The sequence below is a fragment of the Papio anubis genome, chromosome 10 (assembly GCF_008728515.1).
Source record: "Papio anubis isolate 15944 chromosome 10, Panubis1.0, whole genome shotgun sequence".
Classification (NCBI taxonomy): domain Eukaryota; kingdom Metazoa; phylum Chordata; class Mammalia; order Primates; family Cercopithecidae; genus Papio; species Papio anubis.
Window position 1 is genome coordinate 93,543,765 of NC_044985.1, and position 20,723 is coordinate 93,564,487.

The 20,723-nt window shown below is 38.5% G+C and overlaps 1 protein-coding gene across 15 annotated transcripts in view; it reads left to right on the plus strand.

Moving 5' to 3' along the window:
* The first annotated feature begins 8,301 nt into the window (after positions 1-8,301).
* Positions 8,302-20,723, plus strand: part of UNC80 (unc-80 homolog, NALCN channel complex subunit) — a 228,096-nt gene continuing 215,674 nt past the window's right edge. For 12 of the 15 annotated variants that reach the window (XM_003907896.5, XM_021923926.2, XM_021923934.2 and 9 more), the window contains exons 1-4: positions 8,423-8,630; positions 9,564-9,612; positions 12,397-12,553; positions 13,761-14,062. In XM_003907896.5, the coding sequence (XP_003907945.2) occupies positions 8,539-8,630; positions 9,564-9,612; positions 12,397-12,553; positions 13,761-14,062 (600 nt within the window). In that variant the 5' untranslated portion in view covers positions 8,423-8,538. Of the gene's footprint in view, positions 8,631-9,563; positions 9,613-12,396; positions 12,554-13,760; positions 14,063-20,723 lie in introns of all 15 variants that reach the window. The other 3 variants (XM_031651893.1, XM_021923937.2, XM_021923939.2) reach the window with 2 other exon arrangements.

Below are 20,723 nucleotides of genomic sequence, written 5' to 3' on the forward strand. Positions count from 1 at the left end.
GACTTGCTTATAACCAATAAACTGCAGCAGAAATGTTGTTATGTGACTTTTGAGACTAGATAAGAAAAGACTGTGCAACTCCCTTCTGGTACTCTTGGGATGTTCACTCTGAGTGAAGTGAGCTGTAAAATGTCAAACCACCGTGAGACTGACACTTAGGAGAGGCCCTGTGTATTCACTCCAGTGGACAGTCCACGTTGAGCTCCCAGTTGTCAGCCATCATCAACTGTCAGCATGTGAGTGATTCATCTGCTGTACATGGTCCATTCAAGTCTTCAAAATAACAACAGCCCCAGCCACATCTTACTGAAATTGCAGGAGAGACTCTAAATGAGAACGTCTTGCTGAGATCTCCCAAATTCCTGACCCATAAATCGTGAGCACAACAAAATGGTTGTTTTATGCTGCTAAGATGTAGACTAACGATTTGTTATAAAACAATGGTAACCAAAAAATAGATTAACTCTAATCCTCATAACAACCTTACAAAATAGCTACTCTTATTCCCATTTCTTGGATGAGGAAATTGATTCCCATTGATATTAAATGGAATTCCCAACGTTACATGACTTTGTGGGCAGCAATGCTGATAGCTGAACCCAGGTAGTCAGGCTCCAGAGTCATTTCTCTTAAGTATCTTGAAATGAATGTTGTCATGTCTGAATTTATGTGCCATTTCAGATCCTTTTGGCCTCACCTGTCTCTGGAGCCAGTCACCACTTCTTTCAGCTGCAGTCACCTCTACAGAGATTAATGCTAAGTGGACTCTTGCCAACTTCATCTTGCCTAATGCCCCTGCTACCTACTGTCAACTAGTGACCCAGAAATTCCCTATATTGATGCCATTGGCTAGATGTAGTATCTCTCTCTGAGCCCACACATATGTGTCTAGGCAGTGTGGAGGAGCTAACACCCCATAAAGCAAAATGTACCTCCAGAAAGAACTCTTCTCCTTTTCTTCTGTAGACAAACTGTCCTAAGAAGCAGTAGTTCCAAAAGTGGGCTCCTAGAAGGTAGTCTCCAGATATAATCAATTGCATTTGATATCAAGTAGTACTCAGTCTGGTAATGCACCATCCTATTAGCTGTGCCTTCTTTCCCACTTCTTCTGCTTTTCTTCACTCCTGCCGCCTTAGATTGTACTCACCAATAAGAACTAACAGATTGGCCAGTGTTTCAAGTCCTGCTTTTGAGAAGCTTGGACCAAGATAATGTCTAAACATGTTTTTATTAAATTATTATGCCTATATATACCTAAAATATATAGCATTGTTTTGCATATTTTAAACTGAAATAAATATTATTATGCCATAAGATCATTTCACAAGTTGCTCACTCAACACTATATTTTGGAAATTTCCCTATGTAGCTATATGGAGCTCTAATTCATACATGTTAAATGTTAAATATATTGTGTACATATGTTACAGATAATTTATGTATTCTCCTGTTTATGAATATGCATAGGATCCCTAGAATTCACTACTAAAATATTAGTGTAATGAACAATTATTGTTCTTCTTTTTTTGTGTGTGCATGTGATAAGTCCTCCAGGGGCTACTTAGAAAGAGAATTGTTAGATTGAAGTACGCAAATGTTGCAATTTTACTAGATATTTTAAAATTGGTTTCCAAATGATTTTATAAAGTAAATCCTTACTGGTACTTCTGCAAATTCTTAACAAAACTCGGTATGAGTCTTTTAAAACTCATTTAATTTTGTGGAATTGGAAAATAGTGAAATTGTTGGTTTTATTTCCCATTCCCAGATTATTATTGAACACACTGATTATTATTGAACACACTGATTATTATTGAGGCTACTGATGAGATATGAGCATGTTATCATCTCTCATTTTTTTTCACTTTTTGTCTTTGCTTTTTGATTTTGCAGTAATTCTTAATATATTCTGGGTCCTAGTTCTCCGTCGATTGAATGTATTGCAAATATCTTTTCCCAGTATAGAATATCTATTTTTATTTATTATGGGTCTTTCATTGTAGAGACTACTTAATATTTTAAAAGATCTATACTTTCTTATGTAGCTTTAACTTTTTTTAGTCTTTTACAAGAAAAATTCAATTTATAAGAAACCAGGAGTTTAAACAATCTATGTTTAAAATTATGTTTTACTTTTCAAATTTAGGTCTCTAACTCATCTTAAACTTACTATTTGGTACAGTTTCACATAGAAATCTTATTTTTTTCTCAATAGAGACAACACATCCCACTGTGTCACGTGATTTTCTTAGATTTCATTGTTGGACATTTTATTCTTTTCTACACGTTAATTTTCTATTCCTATGTTATTGTCACATTGTCTTAATTACTATACAGCATTATAATTCATCAACTAGTTTCTTCTTTTTCAAACCTATCTTAGCCATTTTTGATTCTGTACTTTCCTATCTGAATTTTAAGAACAGTTTTTTAAGGTTGCATTAAAAATCACAAAAAAATAGATTTAAAGAATATCAAAATATGTCTGTATTAAAATGAGTCTTCCTCATTTTTGCAAGTCTTTATACCTTTAAACAATTTATTATGTTTTTTCCACAAAGGTATTAAATGATTTTTGTTAGACTTATTCCTGGTTACCTTACAGACTATTATGCTATTCTCTAGGCTTAACATAGCAAACTTTAAAACAAATAAATATGATATATTCAGAGAATGATGAATTTTATGAAGTAAAACACAGAAGAATGTAATAGAACATTTCTGGAACATGATAGGGTAGACTATTTCAGGCAAATTAAGAAATAGCCTCATATGAGGTGAAGAAGTTATAATTAGACTGGTGCCAACCCACATGAAGATATGAAAGAAAAAATGCAATACAATGTCCTCAAGAAGCCAATGTGTATAGAGTAAAATGGAGCAGAAAGAGATGTATGAAATGACATCAGAGCATGGAGAGCCTTATCAGCTGGTGTAAAGAGCTTACATGAGTATAGGCCACGGGCTTTGCAGCTTTATTCTGGCACTGAGGTATTACTGAGACTGTCGTCTTTGAACAAATCAGCTATTTGGGCTAAGGATGAACAAGACACATGGGATGTATCCACTTCCACATAGTGGGAATGACCCCAAGGTAAGTGTGCCCTTTGTAATCATGCTTCACCTTCAACTTCTAATGGGTTGCCACAGAGTAATCATCATACACTCCTGACTGACGCATGATACAGCAATCATACTTCACCTTCAACTTCTAATGGATTGCCATAGATTAATGGTAATGGTAGGCTTTTTTCAAAAACTGCTTTCATTAACTACTATGACTGTTAATATTATTAGTAGCTTTCATGTATTTACAAAGCATTCCAGATTCTGCCTACTGTAGTAATATTTTCCAAAACCCAGCCAGAGTTCTCCTCTGTTCAGCCTATCTGCCAAGAATATTTTTATACACATCTGGCAACTTGGAATCTGGTCACTATGAAAGTGTGTCCTTCTGTTAAAAAAAGAAGATAACCTTGAGGGTCGACATACCTTTAGTTACACCTGTCTAGATCTTAGAGTTTCCTTTCACATGCTTCCTAAGGTCCAGTAACCAGTTTTCTTTCCTGGCTCAAGGTCACTAAGTCACTGGGCACCATCAATGGGAAAGATCCACATCCAATCCAATGTCTTGCACAGTGAGATGGTAATAACATGTAGTGATTACCATAGAGCTGGTTCATTGACTGTGGAGGTGTAATTTAACACACAAATTAGTTCTAACCTCTCCAAAGCTTTACCTTGAATTCAAAATCAGACGTATGACAGAAGGCAGTGTAGATAAACTATTTAGATAGGACAGGTTTTTTCTTCACACATGAAATATTTGGGGGTTTTCAGTGAGTACATGAGAAGTAAACCACAATGGTAATATTGATTCTTCACTGAAAAGTTATTTTAAAATCTGATATTAACAATACTTATTATTATAGATTTCCCCACAAGACTCACTGCCTCAAGGGAACTTGGGAATGGAAGGGGACGTTAGCTCCTCTTATTTTTTACCATCAATGGAGTAATTCTTTCCTATGTCCTTGAGCAGTTTTCATTCACATGACTTACAGCACTTCGTCCAAACCCTCACAACTAACAATATGCAGTATTACAGTAGAAAGTAGGAAGAGAGCTTTGAAGTCAGACTTCCCAGTTTCCTTCATTTATTGTATAACCTCAAGCAGGTTATAAAACCTTGATATGTCTCAGTTTTCTCCTCTTTAAATATTGTTTTAATTGACTAATGTGCTTAAAACAGACCTTGACATATAAAAAATATTCAATGTAAATTATCTGTACATTATCCATTAATATTTTTCTGAAAAATGCCCTACTCCTCTGCCTTGAAATCTCACTCTTACAAAATTACCTTGTCAATTCCTTTACAGTTTATGTAGGACATTAAGCCTGAACTCTTCTATTCTTATCCTTCCCCTTTTCCTGCTAACTTAGCCTCTACCATTATTACTTTTTAATTTCCCATTGTAGGAATTATTCCTGCAGCCAAGGATGATCAATCCAACTATGCCTAAAATGTAGTGTCTTTCAGAGTCTTGTTTGTTAATTATTTCCCTCTCTGAATTATTCTTAGCATTCCTTTTTTAATGACCCTCTATTTCTGACCCATAAATATGTCCAAGTCTCTTAAAAAATATGTGGTAGAGCCATTTGGAAGATATTTTGGCATTTTCTACAACGCTTCTCATAGTCTTAGCCTACAATTCAGCTATTATGCTACTAGGTATTTAACCAAATGAGTTGAAAACTCACATTCACAAAAAAACCTGCACATGAACACTTGTAGCAGCTTTATTCATAATTGTCAAAACTTGGAAGCAACTGAGATGTCCTTCAATAGGTGAATGGATAAATAAACTGTGACATATACATATAATGGAATATTATTCAGCAATAAAAATAAATGAGCTATTAAGCTACCAAAAAACATAAAGGAAACTAAAATGCATGTTGCTCAGTGAAGAAGCCTGTCTGAAAAAGCTACATCCGATATGATTCCAATTATATGATATTCTGGAAATGGTAAAAACTCTTAAGACAGTAAAAAGATCAGTGGTGGCCAGAAGCAGGGAGAGACAGGGAAAGGGGTGACTTGATGGAGCATAATAGACTTTTAGGGCAGTGAAACTATGATACCTTCATGATGGATTACATTATTTGGCAAAATGTATAGAATTATATATTACAAAGAGTCAACTCTAACATAAACTATGGACTTTAGTTAATAATAATGCATCAATATTGCTTCATTAATAATAACAAGCATACCACACCAGTGCAAAACTGTTAATAACAGAACAGATTATGGCTAGAGGAAAAAGAGTGTTTATATACTGCAAAGCTGCCCTAAGAAATAAAGTCTATTAATAATATTATTAATATTTAAAAACTCAAGAAGATTAATACAAATCATTTCCCAGCAGCACTTAGATTAGCATTTGCTTGAGTAATTGGAGGAAGGTGTGTGCATATAACAGGACATGGGAATCTTGGGGGCTCTCTTAGAATTCAGCCTATCCTACTATCCTATTCTATCCTGTCATCCATCAACAGCATTTTTTGTGACAATAAAGTTGATGTCCCCTACACTTCCAAATGGGGCCTTTCTTTTCTCTTTCCATTTATTTGCCTGGATTATTTTATGTACTTCCAAGGTTTTAACTACTTTTTATACAATGTTAACTAAAAAATCATTCTCTTCTACCCAATTAACTCTTTTAAATTCCACACAAATATTTCTAGCTACCTCCATTTCAGATTTCCAAAAAAGACTCAAGGAAAACTCATGAATGCCATTGTATGCACACATAAAATAAGAACACGATTCTTCTTGTCAACTCTTTCTCTTTGAATGAGATCACCACTTACTCAGTTGCTCAAAACAGAAAACTTGGAGCTTTTGCTGACATTTATTGAAAGCTTAGTATAGATCTGAGACTCTCTTAAATTCTTTTTTTAAATTTTTATTTTAAGTTCAGGGGTACATGTACAGGTTTGTTACATAGGTAAACTTGTATCATGGGGGTTTGTTGTATGGATTTATGTATGTCATCACTCAGGTATTAAGTCTAGTACCCATTAGTTATTTTTCCTGATCCTCTCCCTACTCCCAGCTTCCACCCTTTGAAAGTCACCAGTGTGTGTTGTTCCCTTCTATGTGTCCATGTATCCATGTGTCCTCATCATTTACAAGTATTAACATTCAATCCTCACAACATCTCTATGGGGGAAGGTATTCTTTGAAAATCTTAGCAGAGTTTTTTCACTTTTCTAGGATATTATATTTAGTTAATGGTAGGGCTAGAGCCAAAACTGTCTGGCTCAAAACCTAAGCTCCTGACCAATGTGCCATTTTTCTTTTCCTATACCCACTTGGTCATCACGTCCTATCAATTCTACCTCTGCAATATTCTTCAAACTCACCCCCTTGTCTGTAGTTGCTATTATGATCAGGGTTCAGGATCTCATAAAACATTTCTCTAATCTCCATACTGGTGTTCATTAATACAAGTCTTGCCTGTTTCAAACAATCCCTACATTCCTGTCATGTCATTCACACTTAAATGGATATGAAGTTTCTACTTCTCTGCTTAAAGGTCTTCTAGGCAAACTTTCTAGCCTGTCATAGAAAGTCTCCATCTGATTCCTGCACATAATTTCTGCCTTGACCCTTTGTTCATAACTGAATCTGCATTCATATCTCCCATGATTCCTTTCTCTTTTCATGTCTGTCTTCTCTTAATATTCAGACTTCCTTGTGAGCAAGAGTCCATGTAATTCCATATAGCTATATGAGTATATAAAATGCACTCAACAAATATGCCTTGAATAAACTATATTTAGAATCTTTCTTTGTTTCAAGATCCATATTTGAGATCATAAGATCCATATTTTTGAGTTTCATAATAAAAGATATCTTCAAGAAAGTAAATGAAGAATTTATTTCTATGGTGAAAAGTATCAATATATACTATGTTGTTAATTATATATGAAATATTACATCTGTTGAGATTATGACCTGGAGTCTGATTCTTCACTTCATCGATTACACAAATATCTTTGCTCTAAAAGATGAGCCCAGGCATGATGGCTCATGCCTGTAATCCCAGAACTTTGAGAGGCCAAGGTGAGAGGATTGCTTGAGCCCAGGAGTTTGAGACTAGCCTGGGCAACATAGTGTGACCCCCATCTCTACAAAAATAAAGAATTAGCTGGAAATAGTGGTGCACACCTGTAGTCCCAACTGTTGGTGAGACTGAACTGAGAGGATCTCTTGAGCCTGGGAGGTCAAGGCTGCAGTGAGTCGTGATCGCACCTCTGCACTATAGCCTAGATGAAAAGTGAGATTCTGTCGAAGAAGAAGAAAGAAGAAGAAGGAGAAAGAGAAGGAGAAGGAGAAGAGGAGGAGGAGGAGGAAGAAGGAAGGGGAGAAGGAGGAGGAGGAAGGAGGAGGAGGAGGAGGAGGAGGAATTGCAGGTAGTTGCTATTCCGATTGCTTCACCCCACCTCACCCTCCTCCCCGGCCTACTTGTTTTACTACTAAATAATATATCTAACAACAATCCAAATATATATATATATAAAACATATAGGCATTTGACTATTACAACTGAAGGAAAATGGTAGCTATAACTGTGGGCAAACCGATCACCCAACTGCATTTAATGGACTGTAATAAACCGCATTTCCTCACAGCATGATTCAAATGTTCTTCCTCACTTTGCAATTAACTGATATCCACAACTGGTTACTTTGGGAACTTTGTATTCCTGCTTTAAGAAAACAAAAGGTTTATTTCTTGTGGTTATCATATAAAAGTAACTTCTCACATGTGAGATCTTTCAAGCTTCCTCTCACTTGCCATGCTTGCCTCCCCTTCCTGGTTTACATATTTAATAATTTTCATGTGTTCCTCTGGCTAAACCCTGGACTCCTGACCTCCTTGCTAGAGGTGAGAATGATCCCAGGGTCAGTGACTGCTCTGCGGTTCCCCAAAGCTCCTCCTACCCAGACGGTGACAGTTTGGATGCTGAGGTTGGAAAGCAGGACAGGGGACACTCCTGAGTGCAGCTCGGAGCGGGGAAAGCCGAATTCCAGGGGCTGAAGAGGCCAAGCAGGGGACCAGCGCCTGCGATGCGGAGCGCGGACTTCTTGGGCCATACCTCTGAGGCTCAAGCTGCCCTGGATTCGCTTCTCTGGCAGTGCAGCCCGGCGCGGGCCGCTGTCCACAGTGGGAGGTGCTGAAAGCAGGGAGCGGGTGCGGGGGCGGCGAGGCGGACGGCTGCTCCGAGCGCCCCCCTCCTCGCTCCGCGGCTCCTCCAGCCCTCCCCTCCTCCCGCAGCCATGTTCCACGCGCGGGAGGGGTGGGGGGAGGGGAGAGGCACGGGGGATCAGGGCGGAGAGAGCCGGCTCTGCCTCGGGGAAGGAGGGGATGAGAGTTGGGGGGAGCAACGGGAGGAGGCGGCGGCGGCGGCTAGCGAGGAGACAGAGCTGGGTCCTGCAGTAGGACTCCCGGGAGCCACCATCATGGTGAAGAGGAAGAGCTCCGAGGGCCAGGAGCAGGACGGCGGCCGTGGCATCCCCCTGCCCATCCAGACCTTCCTGTGGCGGCAAACCAGGTGAGGGGCGCAGAGGGCGCGCCGCGGGCCGCCCTGGGCTGGGGGCGCCCTCCCGGGGCCGCCCGGGTCGCCGCCGCCGCCGCCGCCGCCGCTGAGGCCGCGCCACAGCCTGCAGCTCCCTCTCTGGGGCTGGAAAACAAGCCCTCTGCACCCGCTTAAAAACACGCATTAAAATATGTATATATATATTTCAGTGAAGTTTGACGACAAGCAGATTGGCAGTTGTCGAATAAATGTATACATTATTTTAGGGGGTGGGAGGGCAGAGAGCCTGGGAAGAGGGGGCCGGGAACTAGGAAAGATAATTATGACTGGTTGTGCTCCTGCGTCCAATTCCCCCTCCGTCTCCTGCTGTAATTCTAGCCCGGTGACCTGTTGTTTTTCCAGCTCCTGTTTGGCGAATATCTGCTATGCCCACTTGTTAACCATTTTGCTCAGATTAATCTCCCCAGTTAAAGCCCCTGAGGATCTGTGATAAGGGACCCTCCCCCCTAACCCTGGAAAGGCCTCACACCTATTCCAATAAACAGAAAAGGGTTTTTTTAATTATTGTTATTTTAGAGATTTAATCAGGTAAGAAATTAGATTCTAGAACTCGTGACCCACAAGCCGTGTTCAATTTTCAGTTTTTATTATGGCTGTACACGTAAGTAATGCACCACTTCTGACCACTGACGATTTAAAATCTTAAAAGTCTTCAGAATAAGAGTGGATACCAAAAACCATCGAGATCCACTTCTCTTTCATATATGCAATTACACGCGTAAAAGAAAATGTCATCAGCTGTTCAACACCTGCTCATTAAAAAGCTATAAGGAAGCATGAAATTTGAATTTCATAGCACCCTGTCTTATTCATTGAAAAATATGTCACAAGGATGCTTTAATAATAATTTTACTTATGTTTATTAACAAATATCTATTAATTTTTCAGTGCATTTTTGAGGCCAAAACTGGGGAAGCAATATGAAGCTTCTTGTGTGGTATGTGATTTTCACCATTTAATAATTATTTCCCTATTCTGTGTGGTGGTTTGAACCCAAAGACAGGTTTTAAATCAAATGGACTATATATATTAATTCACTTGGCAAATATTATTGATCACCCACTGTGTGCCAGGCACAATTCTCTGTGCTGGAACAAAGCAATGATAAAAACAAATAGAGTGTTTACATCCTAGTAGAAAGGGGACAAGCCACAAACAAATAAGTATATACATAGTAAGCCAGATGGTGGTAAGCACTATGGAGAAAAATTAAGCAAAAAGAGATACTAGGTAGCACTAGGGAGGGGAGTTTTATAAGCAATGGATAGATAAGGCTTATCTATCTATTAATGTGAACCTTGGCCAAAGACACAAGGGGAAGGGAGGGAAGGACAGCTGAGGGAAGAACAGAGGAAACATGTTAAAGGAAATTAGCACCTACTGGGGAATAAGTGAAAGGGTGGGGAGGGATCCAGTGGTAGAAGAGAAGGCAGAGAGACAACAGAGAACCAGGTGGTGGAGGGTTTTTTTGCCCCCTGCAAGTGTGAAGTCGAATCCTTAATCAACAAAACTGAGACTTACAGTGGAAGTTCATATGATAGAGTGCCTGTGAAAGAACTACTTGAACAAAATATATGCATCTCTGCACTTTTATGTCTTGCATATGTTTTCCAATTCTAAAAATGAATAATATAAAATAATTGTGAAAATAATACTGCTAATATTTATACAAAATAAAATGCATTTGTCCTGAGATTCTAAGGGAATCTTATATCCCTATAAATTCTTATTTTACAAATTGAGAAAATAAGACATGAAATCATGAAGCAAAATTAAAATGGACTTTTCACAGCCTTCATTAATATTTGGAGTTTACCTAAAAGTCTTTACATTGCATATATTCTAACCTAAAAATGGAAATCTACCAATTTGGATATTGCCATGCATATTTATGAATAGCTACGTGGATGACCTTGTGGTAAGGAGCTCTGAGATGTGTTAGGGCAAAAAATTCTGATGGAAGCCAACTGGAAAGTTAAACACATACCTGCCCACGCAACGTAGGAATTTGTTTCGTTGCATCTCCTGTCTTTCAATGTTGTCACAAACACATTTTTTTTAAATATAACTTTCTTATAAGGACCTTTTAATAGAATTTGTTGTTGAACTTAGCTTGTTAGAGTAATTTGACACTTGAAATCTCAGACTTGCTTAACCATGCTGACAATTATACTAGCTTAAAATAATCCTGACTTTTCTCTGTTCTTGGCACAGATATTTCTGACATTTTTAATGTAGTCACACAATATCAAATAGTAAGTTACATTAATGGATAGATAGATAGGGATAGAGATACATAGATCTCAATATATAAAACAATTTCCCAAGTTTAAAAAAAAATATTAAAAGTTGTATTAGTGACACTTAAGGAGAAACTGACATTACCCAGAACACTCTGAGATTATGAAATGCATAACTCATCCTCTACAGTATAGTCATTAGAGTGTATAGATTCTTTATAATCTTTTAGTCTCTAATATACACACCCTTTACTTAATGAATACTTAGATACCTGAGGACTGGTGAATTTTATAATATTTGTATTTATATCACCAACATATCTAAAGGCCTTTATCTAGTTTCTTAAAGCAAAATATTACATCTCTCATTATGCTCTTTGCCAAAATCTCAGTGTGCCCTTCATTATAAAGGTGAATTTTTTATTTTTCTTTTTTTGAATCAAAAAGTAAAAAGTTTTCTTTGGAAATCTCTGTAGTAAGCCATATTAGGATACCTGTCTTTCTCATAGGTATTGTAATAATTCCAGTAATACAGTTTGAACACTTGGTACTTGTATTGTGATTATTATATAGAACATTTATATAATTTTCTTGACTGGGGCATCAAGTGCAAATCATGTTCTTACAAGTCAAACGTTTATTAAATTTATTCTAATATTTGGTAACTACATTTTCTCCAACACCTTACAGTGATATTCTCTCCTCTCTCAAAAGAAAAAAAAATAATTGAGTAGGTCAGAGTTGTTACTTGTTCTGGAGTGCTACACTCTCTGATACTCTCTGAGTATCTCTGGCAAGGATAGAAAATTTAATAACCAGCGAAGTAAAGATGGCTTATTTTCCTCCTCCCTCCCTCCCTCCTTCCTGCTCTCCCTTCCTTTCTTTCTTTATTCCACAGATATATTAAGTATCTTTTATTGTTCCAGGCATTAGGTAGAGAGTGTTCTGTGCCAGGTCATTGTCAAGCCATGAGATAAATCAGGGATTCCAAAATCAGAATCCTTGAAAAAGTTATATCTTAGTTAACACCAGTTGAAGAAATTGACATAAATTCTATTTCTCAAGACACTTTGACAAAAAACTCATTTTGGTCTGCAGTTGTGACAGCCTTTTGGATGACTCAGCAACATTTTATAAACTATACATCCAAAAATCTCATAAGGTTAAATGTTTTGTTCCTATTTGTTAGAGGAAGCTTACTTTAACAGAAATAAAAATCGTTTGTTAATTCAAGCCATTTACTTTGGCTCAAAAGCCTGCAAATGGGTAGATAATAGAAAATTATTACTGACCCATTGCACATCAACATATACAAGAAAATGCAATGAGTTCTCCCTAAAGAATTTGGTCCAGTAATTTGCACCTTTTAAGGGGTACAGTACCTTGCTGTTCATTTTTTCACTAATCAGAATCTTCCGTTTCTTAGTTTACATGGTTTTGGATTTTGGCTTTTCTTATTGTTTTTGTTTTTGAATTTACAGTCCTTTGAGCGAGTGTTGGTAGAAAACAAGCTGCATGGCCTCTCTCCAGCTCTTTCTGAAGCCATTCAGAGCATTTCCAGATGGGAACTGGTGCAAGCTGCTTTGCCTCATGTCCTCCACTGCACTGCAACCCTGCTTTCAAACCGAAACAAGCTAGGTTGGTGCCCTGCATTACTTCTTTATTGCATGTCATTGCCCTTTGTGTTCAACACTCATCATAGTAACCTGTATTGAGTAGTTTCTGTTTTCTCAAGCACTGTGCATACATTATCTCATTTAATTATCAAAAAATCCTCCTCACACTTATACTATCATTATTTTCGTTTTACCAATAAACTGGCTGTCTTGTTTTTAATTTTTTAATTTTACAAGTAATATATGAATATTTTCTCCTCTTAACATTGAACTATGCTGGTTGTGGTGGCTCATACCTGTAATCCCACCACTTTGGGAGGCCAAGGCAGGTGGATCACCTGAGGTCGGGAGTTCGAGACCAGCCTGGTCAACATGGTGAAACCCCGTCTCTACTAAAACTACAAAATTAGCCAGGCGTGGTGGTGCGCACCTGTAATCCCAGCTACTTGGGAGGCTGAGGCAGGAGAATCACTTGAATCTGGGAGGTGGAGGTTGCAGTTAGCTGGGATCACACCACTGCATTCCAGCCTAGGCGACAAAGTGAGACTCCGTCTCAAAAACAAACAAACAAACAACAACATCAACAAAGTTAAAATATTAGAGGTAAGCTAAGACCTTCACCTGCCCAAGATGAGTCCTAGCCGAGGTCATCCTTTTTGTTCTCTCAGTGCCTAAAGCAACCACTCTCATGAACTGGGCATATTTGCCTCAGACATTTTCCAACTTTGTAGTACTGTGTGTATGTGTGCACATGTGCATAAGAACTATTTTTTAGAATATTTTACAGATTGCTATTCTCATTTGGCAATGTGTCCTACCCATGTACCCCACGTTAGTGTACATACTCTTCTCCACCCCATTTCCTCCCCTTGTTTGAGCCTCTGCTCAAATATTACTTCATAGAGGGACCTTTCTAGGTCACATTGTCTAAAATAGGATCACTTTTATCTTCAGAGCCTATATTTTTAACCACTATGCTGCCTATTTGGAAATATATTTGGGTACCTAACTGAAGAAAAGTGATTCAGCAGTTTCTGCCCCCATGGCAGCATATCATTCTGCGGAGATTACAGCCAGTAGGGGAGTCCAAAAAACAAGAATGAGCCCTGCTAGCAGTGGTTGTAAGAAGTGTAGAGAAAGCAGGGATATTCTTCCCAGACCCAACGTTGACATCTATTGCTCTGGTCACAGAGTTTGCCTTAACCTGCCTGTGTAATTGTCCCATGCAGGCCACCAGGATAAATTGGGTGTTGCTGAGACAAAGCTCCTTCACACTCTACACTGGATGCTTCTGGAGGCCCCCCAGGACTGCAACAATGAGCGATTTGGGGGTACAGACCGAGGCTCCAGCTGGGGTGGAAGCAGCAGTGCTTTCATCCACCAGGTTGAAAACCAGGGTTCTCCAGGGCAGCCTTGCCAAAGCAGCTCTAATGACGAAGAAGAGAACAACCGAAGAAAGATCTTCCAGAACTCCATGGCTACCGTGGAGCTCTTCGTGTTTCTGTTTGCTCCCCTGGTACACAGGATCAAGGTAAGCAGAAACCCAGTGTTAGAACTGGAGTGGGTGGAGATGTGGTGAGGATAGACTTCAAATGATATTTCCCTATTTGGTCGGGCATGTCTTGGTATGACCTTACAGCAAGTCAAGGCATGGAGAACTTTATTTCTGTGTTAAACTACTGAACATTGCTTCAAAAGCACAAATTTCCACATAGCTTTTACCTACTTAAAAAATCCTCAGTGGTTCTCCCTCTGCCTCACGATAATGCCCAACATATTAAACATAAAATAAAAGATCAACTATGACGTAGGGTTTAAATTGCTTTCTTGATTTATAGACTATTGGTCCCTACTGTCCACCTCATGATCCAGCATTTGAAACCATGGCAGCCGTTCTCTGAATATGCCCTTGCTGATTGCTGTACTCTCCTTTCGCCCCTCTATTCCTGTCATAGTGTTCAAACTGCAACTTTACTGTCATCTTTAACATGAAGCTATTCCTTAGACCTCACCATCTAGACTTCATTACTACCTCCTTCGCATTTTTATAGCACCTTGTAACTACCTCTCTTATAATACAGCGTCTAAATTTTAGTGGGGTGTGGTGGCTCACGCCTGTAATCCTAGAACTTTGGGAGGTGGAGGCAGGTGAATCACTTGAGGTCAGGAGTTGCAGGCCAGCCTGGCCAACATGGCAAAACTCCATCTCTACTAAAAATACAAAAATTAGCCAGGCGTAATGGTGCACACCTGTAGCCCCAGCTACTCAGGAGGCTGAGGCAGGAGAATCTCTTGAACCTGGGAGGCACAGGCTGCAGTGAACCTAGAACATGCCACTGCACTCCAGCCTGGGTGACAAAACGAGACTGTCTCAAAATGAAAAAAAGTAAGTTTTAACTTGTTATGTTCTGTAGACTTTTAGACAGTTGGGTATAGCCTAAGAATTGCTTTTTAAAATATTTTTAAATGCTTAAAATACAAAACATAGGATTACATGGAAACCAGTTATCTCAAAATACAATCATATCCACTTGGAGGAGACAATATAATTTGAAATCACTGTGCCACCACTTTTTAGCTGTGTGATTTTGTTGATATTACTTAACCCCTCAGTTGCTCTAACACAGGGTGAGTATATGTAAGACAGACACGGCAGTTCCAACGCATGAAAAGAAATCAAGAACTATTTGTTACTTCTGTGAATGAATAAATTAACAAATTTCACTTAAGTGCTAAGATAAGAATTTATATGTTCCTCTGCTCTTTAATAGAATATTATAATCCAGTGAATGGATCAAGTTAACTGTGGTTCAAGTTAGCAATGTATTTATGAAGGTGGTTCTGAACATTAACAGTCACCATGAAGGGAACAGACTAGAGAGTATTTTCATTCATTTTTAGTTTCCTAAAAAATTCACTTTCCATTAACTCTCCCCATTGCTAGGAGAAATAGATTTGAAACTACCTATAAATTCCCAAAATGCAACACATACACTGACCGCATTGCCCATCAAACATACGAAACTCTTCAGGTGTCAAGTCAAATTAAATTGCCATTTTAAAATCTCTAGCTTTCCATTTTAAAGTATTTTATACAGGTGATACTTAGTAAGAAGCTCTGCTTTAATAGGGACTGTCCACCTGGCCTGTGAGCCCTGCAGGACCTACCCCTGCGTACCTCCTGGGCCTCAACTCCCTCTATCTCACTGGCCTTTCTCTCATTCACTAACCACCTTCAGGCTTGTGGGAGGCTCACGCTCAAACTTGACAAGTGCATTTTTGTGTTCAGATCCTTGCACTGTTTTTTTCAACTTGAAACACTGACCCTACCTTCTACACTCAGATTTTCACATGGCCATGTACTTGTCATTGGTTTACTCACAACTCAAATGGCAACACTTCAGAAAGTACTTCCCTGGCTACTCTCGAGCAACTAGCAAGCTATCCTACATTTTTTTCCTTGTTAGCACTTACCAGAAGCTGGAATTATTTATGCATTTGTCTGCATGTTTGTTGCCCTTCAGCCTCACTGAACAGAGATCCTTGAGTGAAGGGAGTCTGCCTTTCCTGATGACAGCTGTATCTCTAGTGTCTCAAATAGTGTCTGTCGTATATGAGGCTCTCAATAAATATTTAATGACTGACACACTGAGTAGACTTGTCATTATCAGAAGCTGATCCAAGTGCTAAAAACAGCATATTTAGAAATGAAGCCGTTAAAATGGAGAGGACAGGAGAGAAGTCTTCTTAAAAAGTAGCCCCAAAAAGATGTTTATATGTTGACAAATATCACCTGGAAAAATGTGGAAATATAGGAGTGCCCAGGGTGGCTATAATTTTATTTTTAAGACATGGATGGGAGTCTAAGTTTTGGAAACAGATAGGCCTGTATTTGAATCCAGTGCCTGCTGCGCTCTATAAGAGTTTGTGCAAATAATTTCTATAAACCTCCATTTTCTCAAGTATAAATTGGACCTAAGAATAAATGTATAGGGCATTGTGAAGATTGAACAAGTTATAGTATTCAACCTGATACAAAGAAAGTCATTAACAAATGTTAGTTGTCTTTAGTGTTGGTATTTTATTGCTGCTGGTATTATGTATTATTAGTAGAAAAGAAGCAAGGTCTCCTTTCAGGAGAGACTACTCAAATAATTGGAAAAGTTGGCTGAAGATCCTCATGTTTAACTTATAGCTTGGGAATGGAGCATTTAAAAAGGAGTAAGACAATTCATACAAAATACTACACAGTGGTTGATATACATAAACAATTATTGTTAGTGGTATTAATAACATTTTTATCATTTTGTATTATATTATTATATTATCATTATAGTTTCATCATTTTGTCATTGCTATGAGGAAAGCATTGTTCTTGATGCTGTAGAGAATAAAAAGTATTCATTAGATAATTTTGGCCATAAGGCCTTTTCTGCTTGAGAGATATCTGGTTTTTTCAAGTTGTTGGGGAATGTACAATCTCTAGATCAGGATTTCTCGGCCTTGGCACTGTTGGCATTTGGGGCCAGATAATTCTTTGTTGTGGGACACTGTTCAATGCATTGTAGGATATTTAGTAGAGTCTCTGGCCTCCATCCATTAGATGCCAGTAACAACCCATTGCCCCTGAGTTGTGCCAACCACAGATGACTCCAAATGTTGCCAAATGTTCACAGATGGGTGTGTGGAAGGGAATTGGTCCTGATTGAGAGCCACTGCCTTACATCTTTCATTTGCCTGCCGTTATCAGGCTCTGTTGGAGCCTATCGTCTTTCCCTACCCATGTAAACTTCCCCTCACCAGCATCATTAACATCCTTTTATCCCTATGCTTCTTTGCAGCTGTCTTTCATGACTCCAACTCCAGATCAAGACCAAAAATCACATTTTCTTTTTTTTTTCTTTTTTTTTTTTTTTTTTTTTTGAGACGGAGTCTCGCTCTGTAGCCCAGGCTGGAATGCAGTGGCCGGATTTCAGCTCACTGCAAGCTCCGCCTCCCGGGTTCATGCCATTCTCCGGCCTCAGCCTCCCGAGTAGCTGGGACTACAGGCGCTGCCACCTCGCCCGGCTAGTTTTTGTATTTCTTAGTAGAGACGGGGTTTCACCGTGTTAGCCAGGATGGTCTCGATTTTCTGACCTCGTGATCCGCCCATCTCGGCCTCCCAAAGTGCTGGGATTACAGGCTTGAGCCACCGCGCCCGGCCAAAATTCACATTTTCTATCCCCACCCAGAAATCTGCATGCTGCTGGGGAAACCACACAACCATCCAGACTAATGTTTCTGCAACACCGTGGTCTCTAAACCCCGTGTGCCGTGCTGCCCCACTTGTCAGTCCTTTCCTTGATTTTCCCCCTCAGGTTCCCACTCAGCACTTAGTGTTGCAGGATGGGGCTTGTATAAGACATGGTGCTGTAGGAGGCATGGGAGGCCAAAATTTAATCAAAGCATGAACCCATGCCTCCATATCCTCACCTCCCATTTATTTACTCTTCAATCTCTTATTCTTGCTTCTAGTTGCCTCTATTATGTGACAGAATATTTTCACTATCATTTCTAATTTTTACAACTACCCACAGGGATGTGTGTATCTTTTCTCCATTTTACCAGAAGGGAAATTGAGGTCCATAGAGATAATAGTAAAGATTGTGAGTAACCAAGATGGAATTTAAACCCAATCCCATCTGATTTTGTATAAAACTAGTTTTTTAGGTTTCTGTACCAGAGGTTTTTTTTGTTTTCTTTTTTTTTTCCACTCAGGTCATGAACAACCTCTGAGTTGTTGAATCTAATCTCTATTTGCAGCCCTCATTTCATTAAACCTCAGCTGCGTTTGAAATTACCATCATGCCCTTTTCTTTCAGTTCTCCTGATGACACCACACCCTTCTGGTTCTTCTTGCATCTCTGACTCTGTCTGCTCTATCTCTATTGAGAGCTCATCTTTTTTGTCTGCCCCTTTAACATTGGGGCTCCCCAGAGATGCGTTCTTCACGCTTTGTTCTTTTCACTCTCCTTTCTCCTAGGAAGACTTCCTTCGGCTTCATTTACCATGTATGTCCTGCATGCTGAGGTCACCTAATTATACATTTCAAATCCAGGCTCCTATCTTTGCCTGTTAGACCAAATTGTCAAATGACTTTTCCAAATAGATAATCCATGGGAAATTCAAACTGTACCTGTAATGAGCCCCGTCCCTAGATTCTATATTTTAGATAATGGATGTATTCACAAAAACTCAAACTACCTTTCACTATCCCTCATCCTTACTTGCACATTCCACTAATCACAGAGTCCTACTCATTTTTTCTCCTAAATATTTCCCAAATTTATTACATATTTTTCATTCCTACTTAACTACCTTAACCCAAGCTTTTATCATATCTTACATGGACTGTTTACTTCGACCATTTTCGTACTAGATTCAGTCTCCTGGCTTGTCTCATAAAATCTAACCTCAAACACTAAGGTGACCTATCAAAAATGTAGACAATATCACTAACATACTTAAAATAATTTGGTGATTTCTCATCATACAGAGAGTACAACTCCGCTTCTTAGTCTGGTAAACTGGGCCCTCTATGACCTGTCTGACTACTTCTCCTGTCTGTGAACTCCAGATGTTTGAAGTCTCCCCAAGAACATAGCATACTTTTTTTCAGATCTTTTCTCATGTTGGTCTTGCTGACTGGAATGCCCTCATACCTCACTTCTCTTTCTAGAAAACTCCTACTTATCCTTTAGGACTTCATTTGAGATCCATGTTTCCCTCTTTCTCTACTTCCATAATATTCTAGGTACAGCTTTATTTTTATACTTTGTTTATTATCATCTCTTTATGTGGCTCTCTCCCCCACTAGATTCTAAATGGTCTGTTTGTAGGAATTATCATTGTACACATGATAACTAACATAGTATCTGTGTTTAATAGGTATTTAAATAATATTAAGTGAATAAATTAGTTCACTAATTTGTAAATAAACCTAATATAAATGACTAATGCTTTTGTAACACAGTGTATTATTCAATGCATATTTTATATTCTTTTAATTTATAATTAGCTCAAATAGTTTATATAAAATTCACAGTCTGAAAATCCTGTGTAATATATTATTAATTTTAGACCAAATTTAATTTTATCAATGAAAAATGATGAATGTTTGTTAAACTAAGGCATCTTCTTTAAATATGGTATCAACGTTGTCATGATTTTGTCATGTTCACTTATTTTTTCAACAAATACTTATCGAGTGCCTGCTATATGCTAACTATTGTTCAATGTCCTGGAGTAACAGCAAGAAATAAAATAAAAAGCAAGCCCTTCAGGGGATTTTAACAAAATCCATATGTGTAAAGTAAACAACTTTAAAATGGAACTTTAAATAATAGTTGTTTCTTTAAATCTCTCAAAGCTACTAGTAAATACATTCAGAATTGCTTTATGACATCATGGAAACAGGTTCTCAGTGAAAGCAAGAAAAGTATCTGAAATGTGGGGATATTACCTCTATATGTGCTTACATTTCTGGCTTTTCTCAGGACCTTCTAGACTACCTGCTTCACAACTGTTTGGATGATAAAGAGTGTCCTCTCCAGTTATTGAGTTTCTGCTTGTGTATGTATACATAGCATTGTGTGTTCCATTAAAAGAAACTCTAGAAGAGACATTAGAGGCCCAGAGTTTATACATTCATCCAAGTTAGGAAGACTTACAAAGGAAGATACCAACACAAGAGAAGGCCACAGGTGCTGCAGGCATTCAGGTCTGAAGAGTGATTGGATTTATTTGGAGAAGGTAAAACATGTTCAATTAATGAACATATTAGTTTGGTATTGTACTGATGTTCGAGGAAGTGCACAGAAGAAGGAGATCTCAACTTGTATTCAAGAAATATACAATCTACTTGGAGATGTATCAAGTAAAACAAAATGATGGCCATGACCATCAGTGAGTGCTGTGTCATGCTAATAGATCAGATGTTAAAGCCCAGGATTTCAGTACAAGAGAGATCACTCCCTGCTGCAGTTTCCACTGGAGTTTTACTTGTGTTAACATTTCTCATGAGAAACATGGAAAAGGACTGAGCTCAGAAACTAATAAATCATTAAAACAAGGTCAATTGAGGTTTGGTTTCCTGTATTTGTGGAGACAAATCTAATAAGATTTGCTTAATGTTAATTTCCTGTTTCTACATA